Source organism: Chiloscyllium plagiosum, unplaced genomic scaffold (assembly GCF_037043375.1).
Source record: "Chiloscyllium plagiosum isolate Xiang-an unplaced genomic scaffold, Cpla_swu_hap1 HiC_scaffold_26, whole genome shotgun sequence".
In the NCBI taxonomy this organism is placed as follows: domain Eukaryota; kingdom Metazoa; phylum Chordata; class Chondrichthyes; order Orectolobiformes; family Hemiscylliidae; genus Chiloscyllium; species Chiloscyllium plagiosum.
The window spans coordinates 58,939,295-58,955,158 of record NW_028270164.1 but is presented as its reverse complement, the minus strand read 5'-3'; the positions used below and the strand labels follow the sequence as shown (position 1 = coordinate 58,955,158).

The window sequence follows — 15,864 nt, the reverse complement described above, 5'->3', positions numbered from 1 at the left end:
CACCCGGGGGAAACCCACGCAGACACGGGGAGAACGTGCAAACTCCACACAGACAGTCGCCTCAGACTGGAATCGAACCCGGGTCCCTGGTGCTGAGGCAGTGGTGCTAACCACTCAGCCACTGTGCCGCCCATATGGTTGCAATCCTGCCATGGCAGATGTAAGCATGTTCATCAAAAAAGAGAAAATGCTGGAAAGTCTCAGCAAGTCTGGTAGCATCTGTAGGGAGAGAAAAGAGCTGATGTTTCGAGGCTAACTGACCCTTTGTCAAAGCTAAAATTTTAGCTTTGACAAAGGGTCAGTTAGACTCGAAATGTCAGCTCTTTTCTCTCCTTACAGATGCTGCCAGACTTGCTGAGATTTTCCAGCATTTTCTCTTTTTTGGTGTCAGATTCCAGCATCCGCAGTAATTTGCTTTTATTTAGTAAGTATGTTCATGTCTGTCTGTTTCCGTCTCTTTGTGTCTGTGTATTCAGAGTTTCAAAATAAAACCTGGAATTAAGATTCTAACGACGATCAGGTTGGTTCGCTAATGTTCTTTAGGGAAGGAAACTGCCATCCTTACCTGGTCTGACCTACATACAGCTCATGCACAGCCTTATTGCTCATACCTGCACACAGACTTGACTTTCACACACATATATCCTCGAATCTCTTTTATACACCCAGGCTTTCTCACACTCATACATATACACACACCTACTCTCACACACCCACCCCATCGACTCTCAAATACATATCCTGATTCTGACACTCACACACAACCACACACTCCCAACTCTCACATTCAGATTCTGACACACACACACTGACTCTCACATAGACATTAGATTAGATTAGATTACCCCAATCTCACACATACCCCCAGACTCACTCACTCTCTCACACAGGTCTCCAGATTCTTAAACACGCATACAAACCCAATCGTTCTCACATGTGCAGATCTGACTCTCTCTGACACACATACACCAACTATCTTGCACATGTATCATACACATGTCTTCCACAAACACCTTCTTACACTGCAGATGCTCAGCTTGCAGACATACATACATATGTAGACACATGAGAGTCAGTAACCAGGGAGAAGAGCAGAGCTTTACAAAATGAGAACTGGGATCCCCCGTGGGGCTGAGAGTTGTATATCGTGAGTCAGCATTCTCCCACTGAGTTTAAACAGCTATGCTGCCTCTCTATCTTGTGCCCTTGCTACCACCCCACTCGGCCAGTCTCACAGCCAGCCCACACACCATTCTCACAGTTCTCGCTGAAGGATCATTTTCAAGCCTTGCCACGGGGTTGCAGCAACAAAAAGTACTGGAGTAGATTGTGGAATGAACAGACAGACACAAAAAGACAGAAACAGACAGACTTGGACACACTTACACACAGACACAGACCCCGATAGAGACACCCTCAGCACACAACATGATACAGACACTGGCACAAGTACACTCACACACCAACATAGGCACACTTACACACACACACAGACTCCAACTCAGACACACACACACATTCTTACATATACAGACGCCAACTCAGACAAGCTTACAAAGACACAGACCCTGACAGAGACATACACACACAGACACACTTATAAACACACACATTGACCCTGCCACAGACATACCTCCACACACAGACACGCACTCCTCCTGTGTCCACACCCACTGACTGCTCTCTCTCTCTCTCTCACACACACAGACGATGGGCCTCACCCTGTAATCAATCATTCAGCCAAATTACACTTTGAATGAACCCTTTTATAACACAGTTGACATCAGAGCTGCATTCCATCAAACATATCAATGCTTTCTTCATCCAAATAATACTGATACTATTACACTGAAATTAACAGTGAATAACAAATTGTATGAAACTGTAGAACCCAGGAATACTACTTCAGTTTCTACTGAAAGAGGTCAATGGCACAGGTGAAATAACAGCTATAAATAAATAAGTAAACAACTACAGATAAACTTTCAGCTTAGTAAGGGTGGAAAATAACACGGCATAATTTGAATTTCAAAATTAGAAATCTCAAAAAACAAATATATGGCAGCCATGCAAACGACGTTTTCCAGCTAATGGGGTCCTATCAGACAAAACTGCGGTATCCCAGTTAACTAGAGACTGGAGCTGTGGAGTATGGGAGCGGAGTCTGGCAGCTGTTCTTCATTCCAGCTACGATGAGGTGTACGGGGGAGCAGCTACAAAAGCAAACAAATCAGACAGTTTAGATTAGCGTTCAATGTAGCGAATTAGCATCATTAAGAACGATGAATCTATGGATCCATACATTACCGAGATCACAGCCGGCGAATTTACGCTGAAGAGCCTTCGAGAAAAATGGTCAAAAATAGAAACTACAGAAACACGCAAGGCAAAAAGAAAGGGATTTCTAAACCAAACTCTTTGCAAATTGTTAACTGTCTGGTGGAATGCATAAGTTACATTTATGTTTATAATAATTAAGCTATATAAGGACTGCACTTTCGATTCCTGAACAAGACCAACATCCTGACATATCAACAATAAAATGTTAAGCGTTTTGACAGAGACTCCCACAGGGTATGCACAAGCTTCCTGATGTATTTATTTTGGAAAATCAGGACTGTCTAATCAATGTGTTTAATCGCACCACTCTGAATCTGCAACATGAAAGGCTCTGAAATCCAACACTAATTGGACTTGACTGTACAGATCCCAAAACCACACACAGTACCCCAAAACAACTTTTAACATTGCAATCCCATTCCCCAATGCCCCCCTTAAAAACTCTGAATGCCCCAAAGGAGCAGTAATTTTATTGGGAGTTATCTACAGTGCTCCCCCCACCCCCAGTAGCAACAGAGACATGGAGGAGCAGATTGGGAGGCAGATTTTGGAAAGGTGCAGTACTAACAGGGTTGTTGTCCTGGGTGACTTTAATTTCCCTAATATTGACTAGAACAACCTTAGTTCAAATAGTTTGGATGGAGCAGTTTGTGTCAGGTGTGTCCAGGAAGGGTTCCTGAAACAATACGTAGATAGGCCGATTCGAGGAGAAGACATATTGGATTTGGTGCTTGGCAAAGAACCATGCCATGTGTCAGATCTCTCGGTGGGAGAGCATCTCGGTGATAGTGATCACAACTCCATGACCTTTACTATACTAATGGAGAGGGATTGGAGCAGACGGTACGGGAAAGTATTTAATTCAGGGAGGGGAATTACAATGCCATTAGACAGGAACTGGAGCGCCTAAACTGGCAATAGATGTTCTCAGGGAAATGCACGACCGAAATGTGGAGGTTGTTCGGGAAGCACTTGCTGCGAGTGCCGGACAGGTTTCTCCCACTGAGGCAAGGGAGGGATGGTAGGTTGAAAGAACCTTGGGTGACAAGGGATGTGGAACATCTAGTCAAGAGGAAGGAGGAAGTTTACTTAACATTGAGGAAGCATGGATCAGACAGGGCTTTAGAGGGTTACGAAGTAGCCAGGAAGGAACTGAAAAATGGACTTAGGACGGCTAGAAGGGGGCATGGAAGAGCTTTAGCAGGTAGGATTAAGGAAAACCCTAAGGTGTTCTACACGTACGTGAGGAATAAGAGGTTGGCCAGAGTGAGGGTAGGTCTGATCAGGGATAGTGGAGGGAACTTGCACATGGAGTCTGAGGAGGTAGGAGAGGTCCTTAGTGAAAACTTTCCTTCAGTATTCACTACTGAGAGGGACCTTGATGTTCTGAGGACAGTGTGAAACAGACTGATATGCGAGAACAGATTGATGTTCGGAAGGAGGATGTGCCTGGAAATTTTGTAAAACATAAGGATAGATAAATCCCCTGGGCCAAATGGGATATACCCTAGGTTACTACAGGAAGCGAGGTGATGATCTTTGCATCCTCACTGTTCACTGGAGTACTGCCAGATGACTGGAGGGTAAAAAATGTTATTCTCTTGTTCAAGAAAGGCATTAGGGATAATCCTAGGAATTACTGGCCAGGCTTACATCAATGGTGGGCAAATTATTGGAGAGGATTCTGAGAGACAGGATTTATGACTACTTGGAAAACCATATTATGATTAGAGAGAGTCAGCATGACCTTGAGAGGGGCAGGTCATGCCTCACAAGCCTTACTGAATTGTTTGAGGATGTGACAAAACACATTGATGAAGTGGATGTGGTGTACACGGATTTTAGCAAGGTGTTTAAGAAGGTTCCCCATGGCAGGCTCATGCAGAAAGTAAGGAGGCAATGGATACTGGGAAATTTGACTGTCTTGATACAAAATTGGCTGGCCCATCAAAGACAGAGGGTGATGGGAGGTGGAAAGTATTCAGCTTGGAGCTTGGTGACCAATGATGTTCTGCAGGGATCTGTTCTGTGACCTCTGCTCTTTGTGATTTTTATAAATGACTTGGATGAGGAAGTGGTACTCTTGTGAGTAGGTTGAGCAATTCATCAACTTCACCAACACATTCCACCCTGACCTTAAATTTACCTGGACCATCTCTGACACCTCCCTCCCCTTCCTGGACCTCTCCATCTCCATTAATGACAACCGATTTGACACTGACATTTTTTACAAATCCACCGACTCCCACAGCTACCTGGATTACACCTCTTCCCACCCTACCTCCTGCAAAAATGCCATCCCGTATTCCCAATTCCTCCGTCGTATCTGCTCCCAGGAGGACCAGTTCCACCACAGAACACACACCAGATGGCCTCCTTCTTTAGAGACCGCAATTTCCCTTCCCACGTGGTTAAAGATGCCTTCCAACGCATCTCGTCCGCATCCCACACCTCAGACCCCACCCCTCCAACCGTAACAAGGATAGAAACTCCCGGTGCTCACCTTCCACCCTACCAACCTTCGCATAAACCAAATCATCCGCTGACATTTCCTCCACCTCCAAACGGACCCCATTACCAGGGATATATTTTCCTCCCCACCCCTTTCCACCTTCTGCAAAGACCACTCCCTCTGTGACTACCTGGTCAGGTTCACGCCCCCAACAACCCACCCTCCTATCCTGGCACCTTCCCCTGCCACCGCAGGAATTGCAAAACTTGCGCCCACACCTCCTCCCTCACCTCCATCCAAGGCCCTAAAGGAGCCTTCCACATTCAAAGTTTCACCTGCACATCCACTAATATCATTTATTGTATTCGTTGCTCCCGATGCAGTCTCCTCTACATTGGGAAGACTGGACGCCTCCTAGCAGAGCACTTTAGGGAACATCTCTGGGACACCCGCACCAATCAACCACACCGCCCTGTGGCCCAACATTTCAACTCCCCCTTCCACTCTGCCGAGGACATGGAGGTCCTGGGCCTCCTTCACCGCCACTCCCTCACCACCCGACGCCTGGAGGAATAACGCCTCATCTTCTGCCTCATAACACTTCAACCCCAGGGCATCAATGTGGACTTCAACAGTTTCCTCATTTCCCCGTCCACCTCACTCCAGTTCCAAACTTCCAGCTCAGCACCGCCCTCATGACCTGTCCTACCTGCCTATCTTCCTTTCCACCTATCCTCTCTGACCTATCACCTTCATCCCATCCCCATCCATCCACTGTACTCTTTGCTACCTTCCCCCACCCTCCTCCCTGACCTATCACCTCCATCCCCACCCCCAATCACCTATTGTACTCTATGCTACTTTCTTCCCACCCCTACCCTCCTTTCATTTATCTCTCCACCCTTAAGGCACTCTGCCTGTAGTCCTGATGAAGGGCTTTTGCCCGAAACATCAATTTTCCTGCTCCTTGGATGCTGCCTGAACTGCTGTGCTTTTCCAGCACCACTCTACTCCAAAATCTGGTTTCTAGCATCTGCAGTCATTGTTTTTACCTTGGATGAGGAAGTGAAAGGGTGGGTTAGTAAGTTTGCCGATGACATGAAGGTTGGTGGAGTTGTGGATCGTGTGGGACAGCTGTTGTAAGTTGCAACGGGATGCAGAACTGGGCTGATAATTGGCAGAAGGAGTTCAACCAGGAAAAGTGGGAAGTGATTCATTTTGGAAGGTTTAATTTGAATACAGAATCTAGGGTTAAAGACAGGATTCTTGGCAGTGTGAAGGAACAGAGGGATTGTGGTGTCAATGTCCATAGTTCCCTCAAAGTTGCCACCCAAGTTGATAGAATTGTTAAGAAGACGTATGGTGTGCTGGCTTTCACTAGCAGGGAGATTGAGTTTAAGAGCTGCGAGGTTATGCTGCAGCTCTATAGAGGTCTGCTTAGACCACACTTGGAATATTATGTTCAGTTCTGGATGCCTAATTATAGGAAAGATGTGGAAGCTTTAGAGAGGGTGCAGAGGAGATTTATCAGGATGCTGTATGGACTGCAGAGCATGTCTTATGAAGAAAGGTTGAGGGAGCTAGAGCTTTTCACAATGGAGTAAAGACAGATGAGAGGTGACTTGATAGAGGTATACAAGATGTTGAGAGGCATAGATAGAGTGGAAAGCCACAGACTTTCTCCAATAGCGGAAATGTCTAGCATGAGGGGGCATAATTTTAATGGAGGAAGGTTTTGGTGAGATGTCAGAGGTAGGTTCTTTATAAAGAGTGGTGGGTGCATACAATGCGCTGCCAGCAGTGGTGGTGGAGTCAGATACATTAGGGACATTTAAGCGACACTTGGATAGGAACATGGAAGATAGTATAATGAAGGGTATGTAGGTCAGTCTGATCTTAGAGTAGGATAAAAGGCTGGCACAACATTGAGGGCTGAAGGGCCTGTAGTGTGCTATACTGTTCTATGTTCAATGCCTAAACCAACACCCATGGTAATCCCAATGCTCCAAATTCAAATCCCAAGGCCGGTTCCAATGTCCCAAACACTGCTGATCCATGTCTGTCCCTTTCCTGACTTCACAAGTGTGTTTTGTCTCAGAGTCATATAGACCCTGCAGTCCAACTAGTCCATGCCAAACTTAATCCCAAACTAAACTAGTCCCACCTGCCTGTTCCGGGGCCATATCCCTTCATACCTTTCCTAATCATGTCCTCATCCAAATGTCTTTTAAATGTTTGAATTGTACCCACAGCCACCACCTTCATCACTCCACATGCAAACTACCCTCTGTGTGTAAAAAAAATGCTCCTTGTATCTCTTTTAAATCTCTCTCCTCTTACCTTAAAATGTTCCCTCTTGTCTTGAAATCCCCCAATCCAGGAAAAAAACAACTACCATTAACTCAATCTATCCCTCTCATTATTTATAAACTTCTATCTGTCTGCCTCTCAACCTGCTATACTCCAGTGAAAATAGTTCCAGCCTATCCAGCCTTTCTTTCCAACACCAACCTCCCATACCCAGTAACATCCTGCTACATCTCTCTGTACCCTCTCCAGCTTAATAATACCCTTCCTATAACTGGGTGACGAGAACTGGACACGGTATTGGAAGAGGCTTAATACCATGTACAACCTCAACATGACTTGCCAATTCTTATACTCAAAGGACTGAGCAATAAAGGTAAGCATGCCAAAAGCCTTTTTAACCACCCCGTCTGTATGTGATGCAAACTTCAAAGAATGACGAACCTGAACCCCTTGGTCGCTGTGTTCTCCAACACCAACCAAGGCTCTATCATTTCTCATCTTTTTCTTCTCTTCCTTGTTTAGTCCTGTATGGGCTTTCAGATTAGCGGGGTATGGCTGATAGGGCAGTTGCATGTTCCTCCTACAGAATGTGTCAGGTGAGAGACACTTCACATATCTCTGCCGACTGCATCTGCGGGAAGTGCACCCAACTCCAGCTCCTCAAAGACAGAGTTAGGGAATTGGAGCTGGATGAACTATGGATCATCCGGGAGGCTGAGGGAGAAATTGAGAGGATGTACAGGGAGGTGGTCACTCCCCAGACACAGGATAAGGACAGCTGGGTTAATGTCTGGGGGAGGAAAGGGAACCAACAGAAAGGGCAGGGACCCCCTGTGGCTGTTCCCCGATCAATAAGTATACCATTCTGGATACTGCTGGTGGGGCAGCCTACCGGGGAAAGTCATAGTTGTCAGGTCTCTGGCACTAAGCCTGGCACAGAGGCTCAGAAGGGAAGGGGGAAGAATAGAAAAGTGCTAGTGGTAGGGGACTCAATAGTTAGACGGATTGACAGGAGATTTTGTGGTCAGGAACGGGACTCCCGGAAGATATGTTACCTCCCCGGTGCCAGGGTCCAGGATGTCGCCGATCGGGTTACAGGATTCTGAAGGAAGAGAGTAAGCAGCCACGTGGTACATATTGGCACCAATGATATAGTCAGGATAGGGATTGAGGATCTGAAAAGTGACTACAGAGAGTTAGGTTGGAAGCTGAAGGGCAGGACGAGTAGAGGAGTGATCTCGGGTTTGCTACCGGTGCCACGAGACAGTGAGATGAGGAACAATCAGTGAGTGCAGCTTAACACGTGGCTGAGAGGTGCAGGAGGGAGGGCTTCAGATACTTAGACCATTGGGATGCCTTCTGGGGAAGGTGGGACCTGTACATGAAGGATGGGATGTACCCGAACTGGAGGGGCACAAATGTCCTGGGTGGGAGATTTGTTTGTGTGGTTCGGGAGGGTTTAAACTAGTCTGGGGGGGAGGAGGTGGTGGAAATCAGAGCCACATATCTGAAAGGGACACAATTGCAGATGAGGCAGTGACAGGATGTAGTGAATCTATCGGGAAGGTATCTCACATTATGAAACAAAGGGATCGGGTAAAGCGTGTCTGAAATAAGAGTGACGAACTTAAGAGCATGGATCAGTACTTGGGGCTATGATATTGTGGCCATAACGGAGACGTGGGTTCCACAGGGGCAGGAATGGTTGCGAGGTGTTCTAGGATTTAGAACGTTTAAAAAGAACCGAGAGGGTGGAAAAAGACAAGGCGGTGTAGCATTGCTAATCAGAGAATGCATCACAGCTACAGAAAAGAAGCTTGTTGAGGAAGGTTTGTCCACTGAGTCAGTATGGGTGGAAGTTAGGAACAGCAAGGGAACAGCCACCACATTGGGGGTTTTCTACAGACCACCTAACAGCAGTGAGGAACTCATAGTCCGGCAGATTTTCGAAAAATGCAGAAATAGCAAGGTTTTTATTATGGGTGACTTCAACTTTCCCAATATTGACGGGGACCACCTTCGTGCAGATGGTTTGGATGAATCCGTTTTTGTCAGGTGTGTTCAGGAGGGTTTCCTTACTCAATATGTAGACAGACCAACAAGGGCATTTTGGATTTGGTGCTCGGCAATGAGCCAGGGCAAGTGTCAGATCTCGAGGAAGAACACTTTGGTGACAGTGACCACAACTGCCTCACATTTAGCATAGCCTTGGAGAGGGAAAGGAGCAGTTACCAAGCGAAAATATTTAATTGAGAAAAAGGAAATTATGACGCTATCAGACAGAAGTTGGGAAGTACAGACTGGGAGCAATTGTTCCACAGAAAGGGCACAACAGACATGTGAAGACTGTTTAAGGAGCAGTTGTTGTGAGTAATGCACAAATTGTTTCCTGTGAGACAGGTAAGAAGAGGTAAGATTAAGGAGCCTTGAATGATGAGAACAAAGGAGCTTCTTGTCAAAAGGAAAAAAGCAGCTTTACGTAAGGTGGAGAAAGCAAGGATCGAGCACAGCTTTAGAGGATAAGGGTTGCTAGAAAGGAACTTAGAAATGGACTGAGGAGAGCCAGAAGGGAGCATGAAAAAGGCTTGGCAGGAAGGATTATGGAGAACCCAAAGGTATTTTACTCAAACGTGAGGAATAAGAGAATGATCAAGGAGATGGTAGAGCTAATCAGGGATAGCGGAGCGAACTTGCATGTGGAGTCTGAGCAGGTAGGGGAAGCCCTAAATGAGTTTTTTGCTTCGGTTTTCATCAAGGAAAGGGAACTTGGTGTAAATGAAAACTTTGAGGAGCTGGGAAACAGGCTTGAACAGATCAAGAATGATGAAGATGATGTATTGGAAATTTTGGCAAACATTAAAATTGATAAGTCCCCAGGGCTAGATCAGATTTATCCGAGGTTGCTCCGAGAAGTGAGAAAGGAGGTTGCTAAGCCGCTGGAGAGGATATTTGCCTCCTCACTCTCCAGGGGAGTCGTACCAGAGGACTGGAAGGAGGCGAATGTTGTTCCTCTTTTCAAGAAGGACAATAGGGAAATCCCTGGCAATTATAGACCCGTCAGTCTTATGTCTATGGTCACTAAGATTTTGGAAAGAATTATGAGGGATAGGATTTATGACTATTTGGCAAAGGATAGTGTGATTAAAGGCAGTCAGCATGGCTTTGTGAGGGGCAGGTCATGCCTCACAAATCTTATTGAGTTTTTTGAGGTGACGAGACAAGTCGATGAAGGTCGAGCAGTGGACATGGTGTATTAGGACTTCAGCAAGGCATTCGATAAGATTCCCCGTGGTAGGCTCATTCATAAAGTCAGGAAGTAAGGGATACAGGGAGATTTGGCTATCTGGATCCAGAAGTGGCTGGCTGACAGAAGGCAGAGGGTAGTTGTAGATGGAAAGTATTCTGCCTGGAAGTCAGTGTTGAGTGGTGTCCCACAGGGCTCTGTTATTGGGCCTCTGCTCTTTGTAGTTTTTATAAATGACTTGGATGAGGAGGTTGAGGGGTGGGTTAGTAAATTTGCCGATGACACAAAGGTTGGAGGTGTCGTCGATAGTATAGAGGGCTACTGCAGGCTGCTGCGTGACATAGACAGGATGCAGAGCTGGGCTGAGAAATGGGAGATGGAGTTCAACCTGGATAAATGCAAAGTTATGCATTTTTGGAAGGTTGAACTTGAATGCTCAATGTAGGATTAAAGACAGGATTCTTGGCAGTGTGGAGGGACAGACGGATCTTGGTGATCAAGTGCATAGGTCCCTCAAAGTTGCCATCCAAGTTGATAGGGTTGTTAAGAAAGCATATGGTGTTTTGGCTTTCATTAACGGGGGATCGAGTTTAAGTGCCGCGAGGTTTTGCTGCAGCTCTACAAGTCCCTGGTGAGACCACACTTGGAATATTGTGTCCAGTTCTGGTCACTCTACTATAGGAAAGATACAGAGGCTTTGGAGAGGATGCAAAGAAGGTTTACCAGGATGCTACCTGGACTGGAGGGCTTGCCTTATGAAGAGAGGTTGACTAAGCTTGGACTTTTCCCTCTGGAGAGGAGGAGAAAGAGAGGTGACCTGATCGAGGTATACAAGGTAATGACAGGCATGGATAGAGCCAATAGCCAGAGGCCTTCCCGACGGCAGGATTGACTGGCACGAGGGGTCATAGTTTTAAGATATTAGGTGGAAGGTATACAGGAGACTTCAGAGGTAGGTTCTTAATGCACAGAGTTGTGAATGCATGGAATGTGTTGCCAGCGGTGGTGGAAGCAGAGTCATTTAAGTGACTGCTGGACTTGCACATGGACAGCAGTGAATTGAGGGGTGTGTAGGTTAGGTTATTTTATTTTAGATTAGGAATACCTCGACACAACATCATGGGCTGAAGGGCCTGTGCTATACATTTCTATGTTGTATTAATTTTATAAACCCTGAGCTCTTTGCTTGTAATAACAATTTGAACTTACCTGTAGCATTGTAGGCTGGAGCTGCTGGGTATGCGTGATATGATGCTACAGGCATGTTGGCAGGATACCCTGGCTGCATCGGGTAATTGTGCATCACTGTACTCACACCATAGAAAGAAACAAACACTTATTAATACAACTGAAAATAACATACATTTAGATGCTGCCTTTAACAATTTTAGGATAACTGAAAGCCAGTATGTGCACAGCAAACTCCCTCTAACAGTAATCTATTTTTGTAATGTTGATTGAGGACAAATATTGGTTCCACGGATAGCTTTGTTTTTCAAAACAGGAAAATAGCAGCAGTGGGCCATTCAGCTCCTCAAGCCATTCTGAGTCATGGCTGATTTTCCCTGTGCTATCTCCACATACCTTCATTATATTACTATTGAGAAATTGATCAATCTCTGTCTTGAACAAACTCAATGTCTTAGCCCTCTCTGCCCTCGAGGGGAGAGAATTCCAAAGGCTGCCTACAATCTGAATGAAGAAATGTCTCCTCTTTTCAATCCCAAATGGCTGTTCCCTATTCTGACACTATGTCCTTTGGTTCTACTACTAGTCATGCAAAATATCCTTCCTGTCGAGTGATTAGATTAGATTACTTAGTGTGGAAACAGGCCCTTCGGCCCAACAAGTCCACACCGACCCGCCGAAGGGCAACCCACCCTGACCCATACTCCTACATTTACCCCTTCACCTAACACTACGGGCAATTTAGCATGGCCAATTCACCTAACCTGCACATTTTTGGAATGTGGGAGGAAACTGGAGCACCCGGAGGAAACCCACGCAGACACGGGGAGAATGTGCAAACTCCACACAGAGAGTCGCCAGAGGCGGGAATTGAACCCGGGTCTCTGGTGCTGTGAGGCAGCAGTGCCACCGTGCCGCCCATAAATTCCTGCCAGAATTTCCGAAGTTTCAATGAGATCGTCTCATTCTTTTACACTTAGAGAAAAACAGGCCTAGGCTCCCCAGTCATAGAACATAGAACAATACAGCACAGAACAGGCCCTTCGGCCCACAATGTTGTGCCGAACATTTGTCCTAGCTTAAGCACCCATCCATGTACCTATCCAATTGCCGCTTAAAGGTCACCAAAGATTCTGACTCTACCACTCCCACAGGCAGCGCATTCCATGCCCCCACCACTCTCTGGGTAAAGAACCTACCCCTGACATCTCCCCTATACCTTCCACCCTTCACCTTAAATTTATGTCCCCTTGTAACACTCTGTTGTACCCGGGGAAAAAGTTTCTGATTGTCTACTCTATCTATTCCTCTGATCATCTTATAAACCTCTATCAAGTCACCCCTCATCCTTCGCCGTTCCAATGAGAAAAGGCCTAGCACTCTCAACCTATCCTCGTACGACCTATTCTCCATTCCAGGCAACATCCTGGTAAATCTTCTCTGCACCCTCTCCAAAGCTTCCACATCTTTCCTAAAGTGAGGCGACCAGAACTGCACACAGTACTCCAAATGTGGCCTAACCAAAGTCCTGTACAGTTGCAACATCACTTCACGACTCTTGAATTCAATCCCTCTGCTAATGAACGCTAATACACCATAGGCCTTCTTACAAGCTCTATCCACCTGAGTGGCAACTTTCAAAGACCTATGAACATAGACCCCAAGATCCCTCTGTTCCTCCACCTCACTAAGAACCCTACCGTTAACCCTGTATTCCGCATTCTTATTTGTCTTTCCAAAATGGACAACCTCACACTTGGTAGGGTTGAACTCCATCTGCCACTCCTCAGCCCAGCTCTGCATCATATCCAAGTCCCTTTGCAGCCGACAAGAGCCCTCCTCACTATCCACAACTCCACCAATCTTCGTATCATCTGCAAATTTACTGACCCAACCTTCGACTCCCTCATCCAAGTCATTAATAAAAATTACGAACAGCAGAGGACCCAGAACTGATCCCTGCGGAACTCCACTTGTAACTGGGCTCCAGGCTGAATATTTACCATCTACCACCACTCTCTGACTTCGACCGGTTAGCCAGTTTTCTATCCAATTGGCCAAATCTCCCTCTATCCCATGCCTACTGACTTTCCGCATAAGCCTACCATGGGGAACCTTATCAAATGCCTTACTAAAATCCATGTATACTACATCCACTGCTCTACCCTCATCCACATGCTTGGTCACCTCCTCAAAGACTTCAATCAGACTTGTAAGGCAAGACCTACCCTTCACAAATCCGTGCTGGCTGTCCCTAATCAAGCAGTGCCTTTCCAGATACTCATAAATCCTATCCCTCAGTACCCTTTCCATTACTTTACCTACCACCGAAGTAAGACTAACTGGCCTGTAATTCCCGGGGTTATCCCTATTCCCTTTTTTGAACAGGGGCACAACATTCGCCACTCTCCAGTCCCCTGGTACCACCCCCGTTGACCGTGAAGATGAAAAGATCATTGCCAACGGTACTGCAATTTCCTCTCTTGCTTCCCACATAATCCTAGGATATATCCCATCAGACCCGGGGGACTTGTCTATCCTCAAGTTGTTCAAAATGTCCAACACATCTTCCTTCCTAACATGTATCTCCTCTAGCTTACCAGTTCGTTTCACACTCTCCTCTTCAACAATACGGTTCCTCTCATTCGTAAATACTGAAGAAAAGTACTCATTCAAGACCTCTCCTATCTCTTCCGACTCAATACACAGTCTCCCACTACTGTCCTTGATTGGACCTACCCTCGTTCTCGTCATTCTCATGTTTCTCACATACGCATAAAATGCCTTTGGGTTATCCTTGATCCTATCCACCAGAGATTTTTCATGCCCTCTCTTGGCTCTCCTAATCCCTTTCTTCAGGTCCCTTCTGGCTATCCTGTATCCCTCCACTGCTCTGTCTGAACCTTGTTTCCTCAACCTTATGTAAGCCTCCTTCTTCCTCTTTACAAGACATTCAACCTCCCTCGTCAACCAAGGTTCCCTCACAAGACCATTTCTTTCCAGTCTCTCCTCATAAAACAATCCTACCATCCAATTAGTCTGGCGAACCTTCAGTGCACTTCCTCTACGCCAGGTATATCCTTCCTTAGATAAGGAGACCAACACGGTACACAATACTCCTAGTGGGCTCTACCACAAGCTGCTCCAAAACACCATCTCAAAGTCTTTCAGTGAATTCCTTTTCTTGAGATCTATAACCAACCAAATATTCTCAGTCCACCTGCATATTGAAGACCCCATAATTATTGTCATAATGCCTTTCTTAAATGCCTTTTCTATCTTCTGATTTCTTTTCTTCCCCACATCCTGACTACTGCTAGGAGATCTGTACATAACTCCCATCAGTGTTCCTGAACTCTACCCACAGCTTCTACATATTCTGAATCTGTATTACTTCTTGCTGTTGATTTAATTTCATTTCTTACTAACAAGACGACCCTGCCCCCTCTGCTCATTGGCCTGTCCTTTCAATAAGATGCATACCCTTAGATATGTAGTTCTCAGCCCCTATCATCTTGCAGTCACATATCTGTGATACACACAACATACCTGCAAACTTCAATCTGCCCTACGGGCTCATTGACCTAGTTATGTACACTGTGCACTTAGGTCCTCAGTCCTGAGCTGACTGCACCCCTTCTCATGACCTTCCTATTTGCTGTGCCTGAAGTTAGATTCCTGACCCTTTCCACACTCTCTGTGCCATTACAAACAAACTTGCTGGAAAAGCTCAGCAGGTCTGGCAGCATCTGTGGAAAGAAACCAGAGTTAATATTTCAGGTCCACAGACCCTTCTTCACAACTGTCCTACTACTTGCTTTGAAAACTATAATAATCCTTGCTGAACGTCCCCCCCATCCTTTAAGTTTTTCCATAATTCTCCACGCAACCGACTAACCTCCCCCTCCACTCAACTATTTAGTTTAAAGCCCTATCCACTAAGGAATAATCATGCCTGACAAATCTGCTAGAATTCTTTGAGGTAACAAATAGAATAGATAAAGGAGAACCAGTTCATGCAATAAACATATTCAATAAAGTGCTGCATAAAAGACTACTTAAATGGCACGATGGCTCAGCGGTTAGCACTGCTGCCTCACAGCGCCAGGGACTAGGGTTCGATTCCAGCCTCAGTCTGTATAGAGTTTGCACGTTCTCCCCATATCTGCGCAGGTTTCCTACAGATGCTCCAGTTTCATCCCACAATCCAAAGATGAGCAGGTTAGGTGGATTGGCCATGCTAAATTGCCCTGTAGTGTCCAGGATGTGCAGGAAGTGTGGATTAGCAATGGGAAATGCAGGGTTACAGAGATGGGGTGAGTCTGAATGG

The 15,864-nt window shown here is 45.9% G+C and overlaps 1 protein-coding gene across 1 annotated transcript in view; it reads right to left on the bottom strand.

Annotated features, from left to right (window-relative positions):
- Positions 1-359: 359 nt before the first annotated feature.
- The window catches only part of shisa4 (shisa family member 4), a 97,646-nt gene continuing 82,141 nt past the window's right edge, over positions 360-15,864 (bottom strand). The window contains exons 5-6 of the mRNA XM_087973784.1: positions 11,556-11,651; positions 360-2,213 (exon numbers count right to left, since the gene is read on the bottom strand). Coding sequence (XP_087829910.1) covers positions 2,188-2,213; positions 11,556-11,651 — 122 coding nt within the window. The 3' untranslated portion in view covers positions 360-2,187. The remainder of the gene's footprint in view (positions 2,214-11,555; positions 11,652-15,864) is intronic.